At 42.6% G+C, this 21,392-nt stretch overlaps 1 protein-coding gene across 1 annotated transcript; it reads right to left on the bottom strand.

The window, feature by feature from the left end:
* Positions 1–3,967: 3,967 nt before the first annotated feature.
* LOC131706611 (kinetochore-associated protein DSN1 homolog) lies at positions 3,968–21,327 on the bottom strand. Its single transcript, XM_059008023.1, has 12 exons — positions 21,153–21,327; positions 20,501–20,537; positions 19,989–20,046; positions 18,936–19,322; positions 17,316–17,389; positions 16,415–16,487; positions 16,056–16,134; positions 14,731–14,790; positions 13,855–13,926; positions 9,186–9,342; positions 8,615–8,702; positions 3,968–6,244 (listed from the first exon to the last, which is right to left on the bottom strand). The coding sequence occupies exons 1-12, from the start codon at positions 21,242–21,244 to the stop codon at positions 6,174–6,176; spliced, it is 1,248 nt and encodes a 415-aa protein (XP_058864006.1). The 5' UTR covers positions 21,245–21,327; the 3' UTR covers positions 3,968–6,173.
* Between the last annotated feature and the right edge of the window lie 65 nt (positions 21,328–21,392).

Genomic DNA, 21,392 nt, shown 5'->3' with positions numbered 1-21,392 from the left:
TTTTTTTTTAAAGCCGATTAACTATTCAGGGATAGCCGGATATTTAATAAGTTAGGGGTCCGAGTGGGGTAAAAAGGGCAATAAATAAATGTGTCCCCCACCCTCATTCTGCGTCAAGGCTGAAGACACCACAAGTGTGTATCAGACACATACAGAGACTCTAAACCTTTTAAAAAAAAAAATCAGTAAAAAAAAAACAAAACAAGAAACCAAGCAGCCAGGATTTGATTCCAGAAAGCTAGACACTCTGCTAACAAGCGAGCCTGTCATCCCAAGCAATCTGCTGGCAGAAAGCGCTGACAAGGAAACCTGTCTGTGCAATTTTACTGCGAGGTACTGATGACAAGGAGCCCGCCACCTGGGCTGCAGCACACGGTCCTTCGAATAATACTGCAAGACATCGCCGAGGGCGCGGATGCAAAACACAACCCCAGCCTTGCAAACCAACCCCAATCCTGCCACACTGCCGTGTGATAGGAGCTTTACACAGCTTCTTTACTTTGTATTCCTGAGTAACTCCAGTTTCCATATACATCGCTTGATTTTCTTAAGTAGGATCGATATGATTTTGCTCAGAATTAGACATTAGCAAATGACTTTGCTTGTGTGATGATAGGACACCCATGCAGCTCTAGCTGTGGTGGAGGCAGCACAATTGCAAGCAGCCTACCAGACCTAGGGAGAGGTCTGCTTGGAGACAGGTGTGATAGTGTGTGTGTGTGTGGGGCAGGTGCCACAGAGGAAAGGCTGGTTAGGCTGCTCCCAGACTCCGTGGATCAGCAATGGCAAACTGCACCTTTTTACAGCTCCACTGACGTCAGCACAAAGCCACCTTCAACAGTAAGGCCACCCCTTGTATTCGGTATGAAGGCCACCAGCTGCTTCAAACCACTGCTCGATTAGCTCTCTAATTATTATTATTATTATTTATTTCTTAGCAGATTTCTTAGCAGACGCCCTTATCCAGGGCGACTTACAATCGTAAGCAAATACATTTCAAGTGTTACAATACAAGTAATACAATAAGAGCAAGAAATACAATAACTTTTGTTCAAGTGTGACAAACCACAATTCAATAATACAGCAGATAAGTGATAGTTACATCAGGATGTGATTAAATACAAAGTACTACAGGTTAAACACTTGGCAGATTACAGTATTCTGAATTACAGGATTAAATGCAGTAAAATAGGGGGCAGATAAGAGCAAAATAAAGCACATTTACATGAAGGGTGATAGTGTCCCAGGATACAAACAGAGGAGTTCTACAGGTGCTGTTTGAAGAGGTGAGTCTTAAGGAGGCGCCGGAATGTGGTCAGGGACTGGGCAATCCTGACATCTGTAGGAAGGTCATTCCACCACTGCGGAGCAAGGGTGGAGAAGGAGCGGGCTCTGGAGGCAGGGGAGCGTAGCGGAGGTAGAGCCAGTCTTCTAGTGCAGGCGGAGCGGAGAGGTCGAGTGGGGGTGTAGGGAGAGATGAGGGTCTGGAGGTAGCTGGGTGCAGTCTGGTCAAAGAGTCTTGAACTGGATGCGAGCGGTGATCGGGAGCCAGTGGAGCGAGCGGAGTAGTGGAGTAGCGTGGGTGAAGCGAGGCAGAGAGAACACCAGGCGGGCAGCAGAGTTCTGGATGAGTTGGAGTGGACGGGTGGCGGACGCAGGGAGGCCAGCCAGGAGGGAGTTGCAGTAGTCTAGGTGGGAGAGTACCAGGGCCTGGACCAGGAGCTGGGTAGCATAGTTGGTGAGGAAGGGTCGGCTTCTTCGGATGTTGCTCAGGAAGAATCGGCAAGTGCGTGCCAGAGTGGAGATGTGCTGGGAATAAGAGAGGCAGGGGTCCAGGGTGACTCCGAGGTTCTTAGCGGAGGAAGAGGGAGAGAGTGTGGTAGATTCCAGAGGAACAGAGATAGAGAGATCAGAGGAGGGGGAGGAGGAGGGAAAGAAAAGGAGGTCAGATTTAGAGAGGTTGAGTTTGAGGTGATGAGAGTGCATCCAGGAGGAAATAGCAGACAGACAGGTAGAGATACGGGAGGAGATGGTGGAGTCAGAGGTGGGGAAGGAGAGGAAAATCTGAGCATCATCAGCATAGAAATGGTATGAGAAACCATAGGATGCGATGAGGGGGCCCAGGGAGCGGGTGTAGAGAGAGAACAGGAGAGGACCCAAGACTGACCCTTGGGGGACTCCAGTTAAGAGAGGGTGAGGTGTGGAGGTTGCTCCATGCCAGGTTACCTGGTAAGTGCGGTTGGAGAGGTAGGAGGAGAACCAGGCCAGAGCAGTGCCAGAGATCCCCAGGTCAGCAAGAGATGAGACGGACAGGCTCTAACCTTTTGTAAAAAGAACAATTAGAAACTAGAAAAGTAAATCTGAACAGTTTGCATAAATAACATTGCAGTAAAATTCTGGTTGAGTCACAGCACCATCAGAATGCATCAGAATGTATTAGAATGCACCATAATGTATTACAATGCACCATAATGTATTACAATGCATCTGAATGCATCAGTAGCAGGTGGAGATCTTGCACTCAGAAAGTCAATGATAAAACATTTGAAACGTTCAAACCACATCACATTACTGCATTCAATTGTATTTCTGGATGGCGAGGGGCTAAAACTGGTCAAGCGCTTTAGTACACCGACAGGCGGGTTTCCTTGTATGTAAAAAATAAAAAAGACAAGTTGACATCCTCTCTGGGATAGGAACAGGAACCCGTGTTGAACTCAGGAGAGATTACAGTGACACGCTCCCCTCCCTCTCGCTCCCTGTGCGCGCACTGACAGCCATTTGCATCTTCATCTCTTTCCATCAGCTGTGGCCCAGGCCGCTAGCAGTGCATAGAAAACTAAACTGTCTCGCGCGGCCGAGACACAGAGAACGAGGGAGAGGCTGAGCCCACGCCTCTTTAAGCACGTAATTCATGTTCTGTTTTCTGCTGTCATGTATCATTTGATGGCTGATCACAAACACAGCTGAATTCTGCATTTACTGTGCAAATGGAGAAGCGGGGCTAGCATTGTCATTTGAATTAATTTGGATTTTTTTTTTTTAATAAAGCCCTTTGATAGTCAAGCATCTTTACAGTGATAGAAATCAGTGATGGAAATAAGACTCCCACTGCATAGCAGTTTGATCCACTCCTGGTTTTACTGTGAGTTTAATAAGACACATCTGAGCTTGTTACCTATACACTGTGCCTAATAAAGGTCGTAGTAAAACCTGGAATGGGTGAAACCGCTCTGCAATAGGAGTTATTTCTGTCCCTGTAAATTCCCCTTGTATTTTCAATATTGTTAGACACACAGCGCATGGTTTTATTTGTCTGCAGTTGAGATAATTCTATTAACAGTATAAAATATAACAAAATGTGGTATTAAGATTTTTATAACATGATTTTTTTATTTTTTTTTTTAATTCAATTTGAAATGCCCAGTTGTATTTCGGGAGGGCGAAGATGAACACATGCTGTCCTCCGAAGCGTGTGCCGTCAGCCGACTGCTTCTTTTCACTCTGCAGGCCTGCCATGCAGCCAGCCCAGAGCTACAGCATCGGAGGACAACGCAGCTCCGGCCAGACTACAGGGGTCGCTGGTGCGCGGTGGGCCGAGGACACCCTGGCCGCCCTAAGCCCCCCCGGGAGGTCCGGTCCGGTCCACGGTCGGCAGTGGAATAGCCTGGACTCGAACCGGCGACATCCAGACTATAGGGCGCATTCTGCACTCCACGCAGAGCGCCTTTACTGGATGTGCCACTCGGGAGCCTCATAACATGAATTTAAGTCATCTTGTCCGTAGATGTTCGATAAGAATATAAGAAAGTTTATGAACGAGAGGAGGCTGTTCAGCCCAACACTGCTCATCCGGTTCCTAGCAGCTGATTGATCTCAAAACTTGGTCAAGTCGGGTCTTAAAGGATCCCAGTGATTCTGTCACAAGGCATTGTTCTCTCACTTAGACACTTAAGACATGTGAATCTCAAATGAGCAAAACATTATTTTATTAGGAAAGTACAAGTTAAAAAAGCTTACAACGTTAAATAGCTTAGGCATACAAATACATACATGCCATTGTTACATTCCAAGACACAAGCCACATTTAACTTCTGGCAGAGAACCAAGACAAAAACAAAAATGGAACATTTCTTAGTCACCTTCAGGAACAAAAATTCTAAAACTAAACACAGGGATGGAAATAAGACTCCTAATGCACAGCAGTTTCACCCATTCCAGGTTTTACTACAAACTTGATTAGCCACAGTGTATAGGTAACACGCTCAGGTGTGTCTTATTATTAAACTTATAGTAAAATAAGAAATGGATCAAACTGCTATGCAACGGGAGTCTGATTTCCATCCCTGAAAAGATTAAACACATTTAAACACTTAACTTATTGGGAATGCTGGTAACCACTCAAGATAACCTCCAACAAGAAGCTGGAGGAGAGTTTTAAATACAGGACTACAATATTAATGTGTACAAGTGTACACCAAGGTATACATGGAACCAACTATGAAGAAATGCTGGCATTTACTGGTAACTAAATAACCGCGCTCTGCATCGTTCCTGCTGTATTTCACATGCACATCACTCATCATGTAATATGGAGTTCCCCAGTGAAAATTCCCATTTCTGAAAGAACAGTGTCAATATGCTTTTGTTTTTAGTTTGATAATTCACTGATGGTGAAAATAGAATGTCTTTAAAAAGGTGGCCATAATAAATCAAATATTCAGCAATTTAGCTGTTTTTCAGGAAAGTATTTAAATATTTATTTTTAGACCGTGGTGTGCTGTGAAATAAACATTTTTTTACATTGAAAAAATACATCCCAGCTGACAATGCTTAGACAAAAATTCAAAAATATTTGGATAACGTTTAAACTCTAAAATTAACTATTCACACCCCCTACAGTGTAGACAGGGACTTGGCAAAACTTAGCAAAAAAGAAATCCCTGGGCTTTTAGCGAAATGACTCACAGGCTTCATACTGAGCAGCGTCCTGATTGCTACACTCCAGAAATACCGGGATCACAAACACACCACTGGAGCAGAACATGTTTCAGCAAGAGTTCAGAATCATATCCACAGAACAAGGGCGCCGTCCAGTGGTTCCGCAGCGGAACTGCATCTTTACCCAGGTCACATTTCTACCAGACTCTTGCGTCAAAGCATGAGTGGGCTGTATGTACAGCGTGTGAATTTCCACTGTCTGAGACCTCGTTCTACAAACAGTGTTTAAAAGAGCACTGCGATTTCCAAACCATCACCAGCCACTAACTATGCCAAAATGCAAGCGATACAATCTGCAGTAAAATAAATGTTATAAACTAAGATGAGAAAGACTTCTTTGACATTTATTAGGTTTCTTTTAGCATTTCTAAAGCAGCAACTGACCCTTGACTTGCATTTTAGAGTAACTATCTTAAGAAAAAGACTTTGAAAAAAGCTAGTGGAAACGTCTGCCATTGAAGTTTCCTTTAGTCTAAATGCTTTTGAAAAGTAAGGAAAAAAAATAAACAACTGGGGTAAAGATTAGCGGTAGTTTTGTTTGCTTTACCATTAAATACATGCACAGTTATCGTAAGCTTTTATCTGTTACTTTTAAAAATAGAAATAAAATCCAAGATGAAATCCCCCCACCCAACCCCCCACATTTTGACACAAAGTAATTCACTTTGCAGTCCTTTGATAACTGGGCCCTCTCCATCGTGTTTTTATAGGACAGGCTTCTATTGTGTGCTCAATAAGAACACTTCTGAGCCCTGGCCAGTGGAAGGGGTCTGCACAGCCCTCTTTCAGGACCCTGGCCAGTGGAAATGCATTGGAAGGGGTCTGCGCAGCCCTCTTTCAGGACCCTGGCCAGTGGAAACGCAGTGGAAGGGGTCTGCGCAGCCCCCTTTCAGGACCCTGGCCAGTGAAAACGCAGTGGAAGGGGTCTGCGCAGCCCCCTTTCAGGACCCTGGCCAGTGGAAACGCAGTGGAAGGGGTCTGCGCAGCCCTCTTTCAGGACCTTGGCCAGTTGAAACGCCATGGAAGGGGTCTGGGCAGCCCTCTTTCAGGACCCTGGCCAGTGGAAACGCCGTGGAAGGGGTCTGGGCAGCCCTCTTTCAGGACCCTGGCCAGTGGAAACGCAGTGGAAGGGGTCTGCGCAGCCCTCTTTTAGGACCCTGGCCAGTGAAAGTCTAGCAGCTCTTGGGGAGATGGAGAAGCTTCTTGACCGGAGATCCCTCCAGGCCTTCGAAAGCACTGGCAGCTGCAATAGAAAAAAAAAAAAAGTTTCTGAATATGTTAACATTGAATGTTATGTGTTATACATCAGTATTTAACAGGTTTGGGTATTTGCAGCCTTCATTAATACAGCATGGACAGATATAAGACTCCCGTTGCAAAGCAGTTTGATCCATTCCTGCTTCATTATGAGTTTAATAAGACACACCTGAGCTTCATAGCTATACAATGTGGCTAATCAAGCTGGTAGTAAAACCTGGAATGGGTGAAACTGCTATGCAATAGGAGTCTTATTGACATCCCTGTACAGGGAGTATAAAGTTGTTTTTGTTTTTTTAATAATGTTAAATGTAGTGTTGATTAAACCGGGGCTTCTCAAACTCGGTCCTGGGGACCCCCCTGTGTCTGCTGGTTTTCATTCCAGCTGAGCTCTCAATTACTTAACTAGACCCTTAATTGAACTGATAATTTGCTGAATTAGACCTTTATAATTGTTTTCAGCTCTTAAACAGTTGCAGAGTTCAAGTTACTTATAAAATTATTATTATTATTATTATTTCTTAGCTGACGCCCTTATCCAGGGTTAATTACAATTGTTACAAGATATCACATTATTGGAATCATAGTTGGAATGAAAACCAGCAGACACAGAGGGGTCCCCAGGAACAGGACTGGGAACCACTGCTCTAACCCAGTGCACCCAGACTACCCCTGTTCTAACCCCCTGGAATAAACATCACGCATCACAGCGATGGAAATAAGACTCCTGTTGCATAGCACTTTCACCCTTTCCAGGTTTTACTACGAGCTTGATCAGCCACAGTGTATAGGTAACAAGCTCAGGTGTGTCTTATTAAACTCATAGTAAACCCAGGAATGGATCAAACTGCTATGCAATGGGGGGCTTATTTCCATCCCTGCATCAGGTCTATGGAGATGTTGGGAGTTCACTGTGTTCTGAACACGTAAATACATTTTTACAACCCCTCATCTCTTATTTTTTTTATTATTATTTTTTTTTAATTTAGTAGTCGCCAATTAGTTTTTTGTTATATTTTTGACTCGGGAGGGGCGAACATGAACACACGCTGTCCTCCGAAGCGTGTGCTGTCAACCGACCGCTTTTTTTCACACTGCAGACTCACCGTGCAGCCACCCAGAGCTACAGTGTCGGAGGACAATGCAGCTCTCGGGCAGCTTATAGGTGCCCGGCCAGACTACAGGGGTCGCTGGTTCGTGGTGAGCCGAGGACACCCTGGCTGACCTAACCCTCCCTCCCCCCGGGCGACGCTCGGCCAATTGAGCGCCACCCCCTGGGAGCTCCCGTCCACGGTCGGCATAACCCCTCATCTCTGATAAATACCAAATTTATAACACATAAGCTTCATGCATGTATGTATGTACAGTATGTATGCATGTATGTATAGCATATAATTCTGAACTGAAAACCAAAAGCTCTGCTGCCCTTTACCAGTTAAAGCCAGACTGTCTGGAACATCCTGAACTTTAATAAGAAGTCAGTCTGTGTACATTTTGAGCTTAGATTGTTGATAATGGAGAATTTGGTTTTGTATTTCTCCATTGTGTTTTGCTGTTGTGCAGTAAAACTTGCCATTAATCAAAGTGAACCCCAGAGTCTTTCAAGTGGCTCCCCCAAAGCCGAACCTCTATTCCATTCATAGATAAACTGAGGTGGAGGAATGGATGCAATGTGACGCTGTTCTTTATCAGTGCTGCATTCAAATCAGCTTTTTTTCTGATAACATTATAGACATTTATGCATTCATTGTGTCATCTATCTGGCAGCAGTGTGGAGTAGTGGTTAGGGCTCTGGACTCTTAAATGGAGGGTCATGGGTTCAATCCCAGGTGGGGGACACTGCTGCTGTACCCTTGAGCAAAGTACTTTACCTAGATTGCTCCAGTAAAAACCCAACTGTATAAATGGGTAATTGTATGTAAAAAATAATGTATAAAAAATAATGTAATTGTATGTAAAAATAATGTGATATCTTATAAGAATTGTAAGTCGCCCTGGATAAGGTAGTCTGTTAAGAAATAAATAATAATAATACTTATTTTATTCATTTTACAAATTTACCTACAAAGTAGGTATAAATATAAAACTGATGCACAAGTGGCACACAGACCAGCGATATCCAGTACATGAATACACTACATTCAGATGCGTTTATAAACCCCTCTGTTAAATACTCATTATAACACTACACTTTTGACCGGAGACTCTTCCAGCCCTTTGAAAGCATTCACAGATGAAATACCACATGTTTGTTGCTGGTAATATTAAGCTGGATTTGTCGGGTATTGCGTTTTCGCAGAGCACCCCTCGCATATTTCTTTTCCATTCCTGTTTACTTTTTTCTCAGGTTTCTTACCGAGTCTTGAGGATGTTTCTTTTAGGGTCCTCTCAGCCTCGTCCTGAAAAGATCTCAGCGAGCGAAGCAGCTTCTGGTGAGAATCCATCTGTGTGACCAAAAACAAGCCATTATTTCGTCTGTCTTTCAGCGTTTCTTCATCCAGAAATTCAAACACGCATTACTCCACAGCCTCAATTTAATAATCATTTTTCAGTCCAGGATAAACCCTTGAGATGAAACATCTCATTATCAAGAGTGCCCCAGGCAGGTTACAACTCACATCCATTCATTCGTACAAAAGACGTATACTAAGATCATACAGCATGAGCTGAATAAAGCAATTGTTACCCCGACGAAGGCACTGGCCGCTTGTCTACTTCAGTGAAGTAGTTGATTTGAATAAGCCATGGCTGTTTGTTTGTTTGTTTTTTTAAACCACTTTACAGCACTTGCTTACGCACCCCCCCTCCCTGGATTATATCAACTACTTATCCCTGGTACTGGTCAAAATGCTTGCCACTGAATTTCAGCATTTCTAAATTCAGCAGCTATGAATGATAAACTCCCAAACTGAGCTATCCCCACTCACCACCAGATCCAGTCTGCTGACGACGGGTATCTGGCCACGCAGGATGCGTTGATAGTCCGGTTTGCTGCGGAGCACGGCAGCCACAGACGGGTCTAGTGAGCCCAGATCCTGCTCCGGGGGCAGGGGTACACCAGACACCTTCGCCTGCTCCAGGGAGCTGAGCCACAGACAGACAGACACACACAGACAGGGGGCGTTAAACTGCAAGGCTGGGCAACTGAGACAACAAAAGGGTAGTGGTTGGGGGAAAAGAGAGAGGGGCATTGCCTTGCTATCTGTGCTTAGAGAATGCTAGTGCCAGTGAAATGCCATATATATTAGGGGTGGGCACCAACATCAATATTTTGATACATAATAATTTCCATATCACGACATCGTGGGATTAAAAAAACAAAAAACAATTCACGTACGCTCGCAGTTTATTGCTAATACTGCTAAAAATACAAACTCAGTATAATCAAGTTTTATTTTATATTAAGATACAACAAACCCTATGCATACCATTCATTCTCAGTCTAGTAGGCAAACACCTCACACTAAAGTATTATTAACCATTGTATTCTATTGATTGGCGTTTAGATACCAAACGCTATTTGCATGCTGCATGAAGCACTATTGGCATTATTTTGAGATATGCACATGCGTTAGCGGCTAATTACTTCTGCCATTATTAATGTATTTTTAAAATGTGAACTGTCAGTATTATAAATTAGATGTACTTTTAAAACTTCAAAACACATCTCAAAATAATGCAAAATTCATCATGACACCGTGCTTAATACTTTAGAGGTGTCGTGAGTCAGCATTCACACGCAGAGCAGCTGAAGATTCAGTTATTTCCAGACTGGCTAGAAAGCCTGTGTGCAGTGAAGTTCAGAAATATTTCAGTTTTGAGGTGGCTGATGATGGAACAGTAAGATAACAGACCTTGTTTTTCTCCACGGATATTGTGAAGCAAAGCACCACTAAGTTAAAGTCATTTACTGCTCTGCACATGTAAACGTCTACATATGTTTGACATTGCAATTGCGTTATTATATTTCTGTGTTTTGGAAGACTTCGATATTATCGATATCGAAATACGTGCACGATATCGGTATACAATTTTCATATCGTTACCCACCCCTAATTTTTATATTTATATATATATAGTGGAGTGTATTGTATACAGGAGCTATTTTGTTTTTAACTTTGTACAGCGCTCTGTGTGTGTATGTATATATATATATATATATATATATATATATATATATATATATATATATATATATATATCATGGTAAAGTAGTGGGAGGATGTGTGCAGAGCACAGGATCTGCACATGTGTGCTCGTGTGTGTGGTTGTCTGGTGATGGGAATTGTGTTTAATTGTTTAATTGAGTGATATAAAAGGAACAAAACAATGAATGTTTGGTGTGGGATTAAAACATTGGATAATTATTATTATTTGTTTATTTAGCAGACGCATTTATCCAAGGCGACTTACAGAGACTAGGGTGTGTGAACTATGCATCAGCTGCAGAGTCACTTACAAATACGTCTCACCCGAAAGACGGATCACAAGAAGGTTAAGTGACTTGCTCAGGGTCACACAATGAGTCAGTGGCTGAGGTGGGATTTGAACCGGGGACCTCCTGGTTACAAGCCCTTTTCTTTTACCACTGGACCACACAGCCTCCTAATATTCAAGCTAGAAGGGTGTGTGCAGGATCTATGAAATCTGCTACGATTAATGCGCTGCAGGTTTTGGTACATGAGATGCCACTGGAATGAAGGAGGAAATTATTAAGCATTAAATACTGGATTGAGGTTAATTCTCTTCATATAGCATTTCCTCCATGGAAGATAGATGGATAAATCACTAGAAAATGTAGATTTGGGAGACAAATGGAGGAACGTTGGGTTTTTGGATGCAGAAATGGATAACGGAGTCAGGAACTGAGAACCTGAATTTAGTAAAGAATGTTAATTTGAATGCGTTACCAGAACGGTTGGTGGATAAACCGATTTGCTGTATAGATTTGAGTGAGCAAGTGAAAAAAGGAGGGGAAAAAAGTGACTTGAAAAGAAAGTCAAGCTTTTGTAAAGGATAAGAGTAAAGAGGCTTTGTGTTTATATACAGAAATACAAAAATCCAAAAACAGGAAGAGTGGCAATGGCGTCCAATATACCAGAACTGGATATCTGTAAAATAGCCAAGCTGTCTGACCAGTCATCAGTTCATGTAGCAGAAAGGTAGCTATTCTATTTGCGATAATTAAAATTGCAGAATTAAATCCTAAGAAAGCAGTCATATTTACAGACTCCTTAAGTGTGCTTAATGCTTTAAAAGGAGCTTTTGTGAATAGGAAAGAGATCCTTTCTGAGATAATTCAAAGATACAAGGATTATACAATAAAGGGAATTGAAGTTAGGTTACTATGGATTCCTGGGCATTCTGGTATACTGGGCAATGAAATGGTAGATCTAGCAGCAAAATAATGGGTTAAAAAGTGAGACGACTGATGTGGTGATTCCTCTGGGATCTCAGGAAACGGGAGTCTTTGTAAAACAAGCAATAGTAAAAGAATGGCAGGAGAGATGGGATACACATGTACACAAAGGGTTTATTATAATATTCAGAAAGAGGTAAATAATAGCTGGGTAAATAAGGAACTGGACAGGAAAGAGGAAAGATCTTTGGATCGGATAAGGATTGGGCATGCTACTCTGAATGAGCATTTATTTAGATTAGATAAACAGATCATTGGTTAATGAGAAGTGTACAAGGGCAGCAGTGTGGAGTAGTGGTTAGGGCTCTGGACTCTTGACCGGAGGGTTGTGGGTTCAATCCCAGGTGGGGGACACTGCTGCTGTACCCCTGAGCAAGGTACTTTACCTAGATTGCTCCAGTAAAAACCCAACTGTATAAATGGGTAATTGTATGTAAAAAATAATGTAATATCTTGTAACAATTGTAAGTCGTCCTGGATAAGGGCGTCTGCTAATAAATAATAATAATAATTCCAGAGCATTATGTAATAACGTGTGAGAGATCTGAAGAACAAAGAAAGAACTGGAAGAGGAAGTTGGTGAACATGGAGATATATGATCCAAGCATTAATAGCTTGTTGGGAAAAGGGAAAGAAGAAGGGAGGGAAGGAAAAGGAAAGATAATAATGAATATAATTACAACAACAGGAACAGCAGGAATTTCATAGATGAGAAATTAAGACGATATAGGAAAAAAACTACAGACAGAGGGCGCTAATCATCTAAATGTATTGATGGAATGCACTCCGAAAAATAAAAAAAACATACATATAAAAAAAAAGGTGTGGTGTTTGTTGTGTATACGAGTGCTTGGAGCAGAGACGGGGAGTGAAACAGAGCAGAACAGAGTAAGGTACCGTGATAGCGAGGCTTGGGTGCTGGTTCGTTTACTCTAAAGAGTTCAGTGTGTAGTGTTTTTGTTCAAACTTATTTTGTTTCTGTGTTTGTTTTGTGTTTATTAAAAGTGTGCAGAAAAGCGCTTAACCTGCAAGTTCCTGTTTCTGGGTCATATTTAAAGGGTGCAGACCAATTATATATATATATATATATATATATATATATATATATATATATATATATATATATATAAACATAACCATTTTCATAAGGGAAAGACTTTGCATGAATAAACAGTGGAATAAAATTGTTTTGTACACCCACTGTAAAGACTGCAGGCAAAAGTTATATTCAAAATGCATATGCCTGGCTAGGGTTCAACTATTAACACTACAATAATGTGTAATAACTGTAAACTACGAACCCCACAGATAAGAGAAGGGATGCAAATAAAGACTCATATTGCATAGCAGTTTCACCCATTCCAGTTTTTACTACAAGCTTGATTAGCCACAGTGTATAAGTAACAAGCTCAGGTGTCTTATTAAACTTCTTGTAAAACCAGGAATGGATCCAAACCACTATGCAATAGGAGTCTTATGCCTCGTTTCCACTGCCAGTCCCCCAGGTACAGCTGAGCTGGCCAGTCTGGGAGATGTGTAGCTGGAGGCTGTTTCCACTGATGCTCAGCTACACCTCAGACAGCACAGCTTCATATCTCATACCCAACGGGGCCAAACTGTGCTGTGCGGAAGCACGTCATCGAAAGGCGCGTGCTAAAGAGGCAAACGGTTTTGAATAATGGAGGCTGTCAGCGAAGGCTGTGCTGAACACAAACCCGACAAAGTCATTGCTTCGTGGGACGCTGAAGAAATTCCAGCTTCTCCTCAACATGTGGGTGGAAAACCACATTGAAGAGCAGCTGTCAGGCACAGTTAGAAATCTGAAAGGGTTTGACAAAACCACATTGAAGAGGAGCTGTCAGGCACAGTTAGAAATCTGAAAGGGTTTGACAAAATCACTGGAACTCTGCGGCAGCAGGAGATCGATTGCACTGCTATTCAGTGTTGAGATTAAAAAAAATGTAAAAATGAATACAAGATTAAAGATAATAACACTATGACCTTTTACTGCAGCACCACTGCTTCCTGGGTCAGCTCTACCTGACAATTCCACTGGATCTTTAACAATCCCTCTCCCAGACTGGCCAGGAAGCAGCAGCTATACCTGGGGACAGGCAGTGCAAACGAGGTGTTATTTCCACTCCTGCAAGGGTACAGACAGGGGTACAGATTCTCACCGGAGAATTTCCTCAGCGCCACTTTTGTGTTTGTGAAGAAGATCATCCCAGGCTTTGTACTCCCCAGTGAGCCTGCCAGGAAAGAAAGAAAAAACTGATGAATAAACAGCCTCACACTGCAGCGCACGCGTCCTGCTGTAGAAACACTGCCGCTGATCTCTGCATTCAACAAGCTTGTCTTTGACAATGATCAGGAGGACAACTTGAAATGTTTAAAATTTGGAAAATGTGTTACGGCTGGTTTCACAGAACAAGAGTAGCACTAATCATATACTGTCTCACCTAAATTAACATTAAGCAGTCCGACCTCGGTGCTAATCAGGGTCTGTGAAACCTGCCATCCGCGTTTAAACTCAATGGGTCATGTTTTCAAAGTGTTTACCGGTCTTGAATTCACTCCTATTTTCTGAAAGTGGTAAAACTCCCTGTTCATTTGACAAAACTAGAACCAAAACAACCAAGTTACGTGTTTCAAGTTCACTTGAACCCTTTAAAAAGTTTGTTTTGTTTCCTATTTTGTACTGCTACCAGGATTTTTCTTTCTACGTTCAGAAAAATAGTGAGGTGAACCTGCTTCTGAGAGCATGTAAACTTAACATCTGGTAATAGTATTGGATGTGCCATTTGAAATGGGCAATGATAATAATAGTCATGAACTGTGCCTTGCATAGATCTGAGATCTAAACCTTTAAAACCACAACAGGTTTTCTAAAAACAGATCAGGAACATTAACATTGTGGTTTCGTCTGTTTTTTCACCGACATTGTGACTGTGAGATCTACACTCTCAGCTAAATTGTAAGTGTAGCTGCTGTGAACAGGTTGCAATGGGGACATGACAGCACAGCAGGGGTGACAGGCAGGAGGCAGTACGTACCTCTCCACAGACTCTCTCACCTCGTCCATGGCTTTCTTCATCTCTGGGTCTGGAGGAACACTGACAAAGGATAAAAATACATAGCGGTCCAATTCATCAGCATACTTAGAAATTAAGAAACACTTTTGGGAAAAAAAAAAAAATCGATTCAAGATCCCGGTGACACGCCACATCCTCTGTTTGATAAAATACTTGTTTAAACCTTTTTAAAATCAGGGGTGTACAATAAACGAATATCATAATAGGATATCACGACATGTAGGTCGCAATGCAATGAGCATCACGATACGAGCAATAGTGCTGATGGGCTACTTCCGATGCCTAGTAAGATCACATGATCATTTAAACGATGGACCATTTTGTTAAGACAAAAATGAAATTTGTTAGGGAAGAGTATGTATTCATCATACCAACTATGAAACCCACTCACTCATTCTTCATTCGAAACCCACTGGGTGAACTGCAAGGAGCTGCACTGTGCTGTGGGGTGAACTGCAAGGAGCTGCGCTGTGCTGTGGGGTGAACTGTAAGGAGCTGCGCTGTGCTGTGGGGTGAACTGCAAGGAGCTGCGCTGTGCTGTGGGGTGAACTGTAAGGAGCTGCGCTGTGCTGTGGGGTGAACTGCAAGGAGCTGCGCTGTGCTGTGGGGTGAAGTGTAAGGAGCTGTGCTGTGCTGCGGTGCGTTTGTCTTGTGTTACGATACAATCGATGCGCACCTCTGTTACGATGCATCATGTGAAGAAAGTATCGCAATGAACTGATACACAGTAAATCGGTACACCCCTATTTAAAGTGTCACTGCTTCAGAAGACACAGTCCCTCCGCGCACACAGTCCCTCCGCGCACACAGTCCCTCCGCGCACACAGTCCCTCCGCGCACACAGTCCCTCCGCACACACAGTGCCTACGCACACACAGTCCCTCCGCGCACACAGTCCCTCCGCGCACACAGTGCCTACGCACACACAGTCCCTCCGCGCACACAGTCCCTCCGCGCACACAGTCCCTCCGCGCAGTCCCTCCACGCACACAGTCCCTGCGCGCACACAGTCCCTCCGCGCACACAGTGCCTACGCGCACACAGTCCCTCCGCGCACACAGTCCCTGCGCGCACACAGTCCCTACGCACACACAGTCCCTCCGCACACACAGTGCCTACGCGCACACAGTCCCTCCGCGCACACAGTCCCTCCGCGCACACAGTCCCTGCGCGCACACAGTCCCTGCGCGCACACAGTCCCTGCGCGCACACAGTCCCTACGTGTGCACAGTCCCTACGTGTGCACAGTCCCTACGTGTGCACAGTCCCTCCACATAGCAACTTACTCTTGGGGTTTGTCGGTGCATTTCTGAAAGGCTCCTTCGCGCTCCAAGCTCTCAGTAAGCAGGTTCACCTCATTTGTGACTAAAACCAAAAAAAATAAAACGAGGAGTTGGGAATTGGAATAGAAAAACAGGGACTGATCCTAACCCTGTTCATGCCTTCTAATTTAAAGTAGTGCGTTGGATTCACTTTATCAGGTCCATTTAGGATGTTATAGACTTCAATCAAGTGCCTTCTATGCTGAAGAGGTGGAATTGTTTAACCCCTTTGAGCTGCTCTGCATGCAGAAGAGGTGAAACACAAACATGCCAATAAATCAATCAATCAATAAATAAACAGACAGACAGACACAAAGGCTTACTGTCAGCTTTAAACTCCTGCAGATCAACCTCTTCTGTGGGTTTTAAAGAAGTTTCAAGCTTCTGTATTGCAAACTGTAAAAAGAAAAAAGGAAGAAAAAAAACCAAAAATCGATCAATTAATAAAATACAGGAAACATTTCCAAACCCTATTGCATCACTGGAATTAAAGAGTCATTTAAAACCTCCAGTTCATTGGAAACGTTTTCAACAGAACTGTTATTTAAGCACACTTCATCTTTTTAAACAGAAAACTGTTTAACTTTGTAGAGCAGAAAAAAAAAAAACTAAAAAGAAAATATAAAAATATACATCAAATGTAGAAAGAACTTAAGAGTAATTAGCCAAGTTATATATTATACAGTATATATGTTAGGACCCCCAACCCGAAATACACCCCCCATCTAGATCCGGTCGGGGTTAATTAACACTTTTAGAACCCCAAAATCTTTTCGTGTTCGGGGTGGAGTTGTCTTGCGAATGACCCCATCATCGCAATGCAGAACATTCACTTAACCCAAACCCGATCTGGAGATCATCCGAAGACACAAACAGTGAGCAGCAACATCACAGTGCGCGTCAGTCTTCCAATTAAAGCTACAGTACCACATTAGATGCGCAGTACACAACACAGTACCATCATTTTTGCTGTATTCAGAATAAAATAACACATCAAATAGCAACCTAAATATTTTACATTTGTTTAATTCTAACAATCACATTAATAAAATATATATATTTTTGAATTCATCTGCAAGTCACTGTGCAGCTTTCAAACTTAAACTACATCCTCAGTCTTCCTAGCTATTTCTACCATGCTATCTGAAGAAGGTGGAAGCCGAAACGTAGAAGCTAATTATAAACATTGAAGTTGAATCTGTACATGTTATACAAGGACATTACCTGGACAGACTCCTGAAACAGTTTGGCCAGCCTCTTATGCTCGGGCATTTCTATGCTGATAGCCTGACTGAGCCCTGCAAAGAAGACACAAAAAGCAGGCTTTATTTACTGACCAGTTTGTCATCACAGCTCCCCAGAGGCCCACAAGCTCCCCTCTACCATCAATGCCATGAAGCCTCCCTCTAGAAGACTCATACAGCTTGTCAGTGCCCACTATTAAAGGTGGCTATTTTGGTGCCTCTTTATAACTGCGTGCAATTAAATGTTTGGCTGACAACAAACAGCTTTATTTTTTTGGTTCCGCAAAAGTCTGTTAATACATGGCCTCCCTTTTCTGTTGGTTTTTTGCTTTTGTGTCGTACAGTGCTTACAAAGACAACACTATACAGCTACACAAGAGGAAGGTGTTCCCTGTGAGGTCCCTGGTTCAAATCCTCACTGACTCACTGCGTGACCCTCAGCAAGTCACTTAACCTCCTTGTGCTCCGTCTTTCAGGTGAGACGTTGTTGTAAGTGACTCTACAGCTGATGCACAGTTCACACGCATCCCCTAGTCTCTGCAGGTCGCCTTGGATAAAGGCATCTGCTAAATAAACAATAGTGGAGGTGGGCCGTACATTTACACTATTTATCCATTTGTCATGTAACTTGTCATTAACAGGGACGGCAATAAGACTCAGGAATAAGACAGCAATTTCACCCATTCCAGGTTTTGATATGAGCTTACTATTACGACAAGATTTTTAATTTTTTTTTTTTATTAAATCCAAGATTTCAACCAGACTGCAATAGTAAGTAAAGCACCTGAAGACGATTACATGTCACAATGTTTATAAACATTGCTTGGCTCACAAACGCTGTGCAGCGGAGTCACTACATCCTTTACACAGGAAAGCCATCAATTTCCTTGAGCGCAGTGTTGGGTCTCAGTTTTTCAGCACAGAAGAATGCAGTGCTTTGCATTTGTTGCTGTCTCTTTTGCTTTCTTGTTCTCTACGTGTTTACGACAGTATGATCTCAATGGTATTGACTCATACATGATCAATGGAATGACAGCAAAATCTGTAGAATAGTATCCCACCGACCATCCTCATATAGATAATCAGAAAATGCTTTAGCTCTGTCTGTTGCTGAAACATTTTTTTTTTTCTTTGTTGGTGCAGTTGCCATGTTGAGTTTCAGCAGATGAGCGAGTCCCATGAAGAATTAATTCAACTTGGCTGGATGAAGTGCAAAAAATGCAGAAAACTTGGTTTGCTAGGAGAAAACACAGCACTGCAAAACTCAATTTCCAAAATGCCTAATATCGCGATTCCGTCCACGGAAAATCAGTAGCCCTATATAGGTAGCAAGCTCAGGTGTGTGTCTTATTAAACTCATAATAAAACTGGACCAAACTGCTATGCAGGGATGGAAATAAAGCCTGCATTGCATAGCAGTTTGATGCAATCCTGCTTTCACTATGAGCTTAATAAGACACACCTGAGCTTGTTACCTATACATACTGGGGCTTATCAAACACATGCTAAAATGGAATGGGTGGAACTACTATGCAATGGGAGTCTTATTGCCATCCCTGGGAGACACCCACACTGACAGGCAGATAGACAGACAGCTGACCTGCAGAGTCCTTGGGCAGTGCTGGGAGTGACCTCCTCCCCCTGGCCCCTGCCTTGCTGATGGATCTCCTCCAGGACTTTCTCCTGCTGCGAGGGCTCAGCCCTGCCCTCTGCTTGGGACTCTTCCAGCCAGCCCGCCCCTGGCTGGGGCTTTTCCCCCAGGGACTGGCTCCTCGGGGGCTGGCTTTCCTGGACAGGCACTTGGGGGAGGGGGAGGTGCGGGGGGTCTTGCGGCGTATCCCCCCGGGGCTGGGGCTCGCAGAGGAGCGACGCTTCGTTGGGGCAGGGCTCAGGGAGATGGGCCCTTTGTTTCTGGAGACGCGCCTCGTCTGCATTGCCTGCTCTCCCCCCTTCTCCTCCTCCTTCTCCTCCTCCTCTGGTTCAGGCTCTGTGGATTATAGAGATGGAACCATGTTATACGTTTAATGTGAGCGAGAGTAAAAATAAATAAATACAAATCATAACATGCTTAGAATTTGAAGGTACACTTGTGATTATGTTCCCTATTGGAAACTTTCTCCAGCTTGCTGGATGAAACACAAACACCAAATATTATCCATAACTATTAAACACTCAATAGAGCTACATATAATAACATTTAAATAAAACTTCAGTTTCTTTTAGTATTTATAAATATGAAATATTAAATATTGCGAACATGGCTGAGCAGCGTTTCCTACACTTCACAAAAGCAGACCTTATTGAAGACATTAGAGTTTTAATCCGGGATGCTAGTTTTTCACAATAATAATAATAAAAAAAATCTCTAAAAAACAATGTTTATTTTTTGCAGTTAAAAAAATAAAACAGTCCCGAGTCTACATTATTCTGAATTAAGTGGATTCCTAGCATCCCTGGTTATAGGTACAGTCATTAAACAGAGTTGTACTGTCGATACGGATTCTGTCCCGTTGGGGAGATGAGTTGAGGTTCAAAGCTGCATAACCATGAATGCAGACGAGCCGGCTGTTTTGCACAGTGGTTGAGTCGCTCGTTGTAGTGTGCAGGGTCACCTCTGCACCCAGCCTCCATTCTGTTTGGACCATATTCTTACCAGTGCCTTCCAAAGCCCCTGGCTCACACTCTGCCATAGACTTCTGTTCTGTGGAAACCTACGAGAAAGAACAAGTCACATTTCAAATGCAGTATCAGTCATTATTTTTATTATTATTATTATTATTATTCATTTCTTAGCAGACGCCCTTATCCAGGGCGACTTACAATTGTTACAAGACATCACATTATACATTATTTCACATTATACAGATATCACATTATTTTTACATACAATTGCCCATTTATACAGTTGGGTTTTTACTGGAGCAATCTAGGTAAAGTACCTTGCTCAAGGGTACAGCAGCAGTGTCCCCCACTGGGGATTGAACCCACAACCCTCCGGTCAAGAGTCCAGTGCCCTAACCACTACTCCACACTGCTGCCCATTACTATTTCAATGGTCGACAAAACACATTTTTTTACATCATCTATAAAATCTGGCTTTCTAGTGCTGTCTAAAAGAAGAGTCTTTTATATGTACAACATTTACAGATTTTTTACAAACCTCACCTTCAGAGGTATGACTTCATCCTGAAAATCTTGACAGCTGTAAAGTAAACAGAAAATGGTCTCAGAACTCCCCTCAATGAAGTCTATTGGAATGATTAGGAGCCAGGAGTCTGAGCAGGGTTAGAAACTCACACAAGCCCTGGTTTAGACCCCTTGTTTAAATATTATTGTATTGATCAATTGACAGCAGAACAATCTTAGCTCTGCTCCGAACTGCCACATTATAACGACATGAATAAGTTCCACCTGAAGGTTTTACTATACTGACATTTAGTACAGGCGATTATTTAATTAATAGCACATTATTCATTCATATTCCAGCGACATACTAGTACAGTAATTACATAACAGTAGTTCTGTGATGGAACTTCCAGTAACCAACAGCAACCAGTTCAGTTTATAAAGCAACAAGCAAATAAATAAAGCAATGTTTCGTGCTACCGGAGAATCCGTACCGTTTACACAGCGACAATATAAAATTAAACAAGATGAACATTCGGAGTGAAATATAAAACTGCCATTCGGTTCATGTATGAAAGGTAATTCGTTGTATTTTTTTTAACATTACTGCTGCATTGCTACACTAGCGTAGTTTTTTTATGCATGTTGCCATCGTTTATGTAAATAAACTACACGTAAATAATCCTCAAACCTGTCTTTCAGTGTCACGCCGAGGTCCTGGTCTGTCATTTTGTTTTGCTCTCTTAAATCTTGCCCTGCAGTTGAAGTTTCAGCCATATACATATATATATATACAGTATTTTTTTTAACTAAACCCGCCAATAACACCACAAAACCAATGGGACACTGGGAAATGTAGTTTTTAAAAGAAGCATTCTCGAGCCCACTTTCTACTGCGCATGCCTCCCGGGATTTGTAGTTTTTAACCACA

Source organism: Acipenser ruthenus, chromosome 36, assembly GCF_902713425.1.
Source record: "Acipenser ruthenus chromosome 36, fAciRut3.2 maternal haplotype, whole genome shotgun sequence".
NCBI classification, from domain to species: Eukaryota; Metazoa; Chordata; class Actinopteri; order Acipenseriformes; family Acipenseridae; genus Acipenser; species Acipenser ruthenus.
Note: the sequence above shows the minus strand (reverse complement) of the source record. Positions and strands in the feature narration are given on the sequence as shown.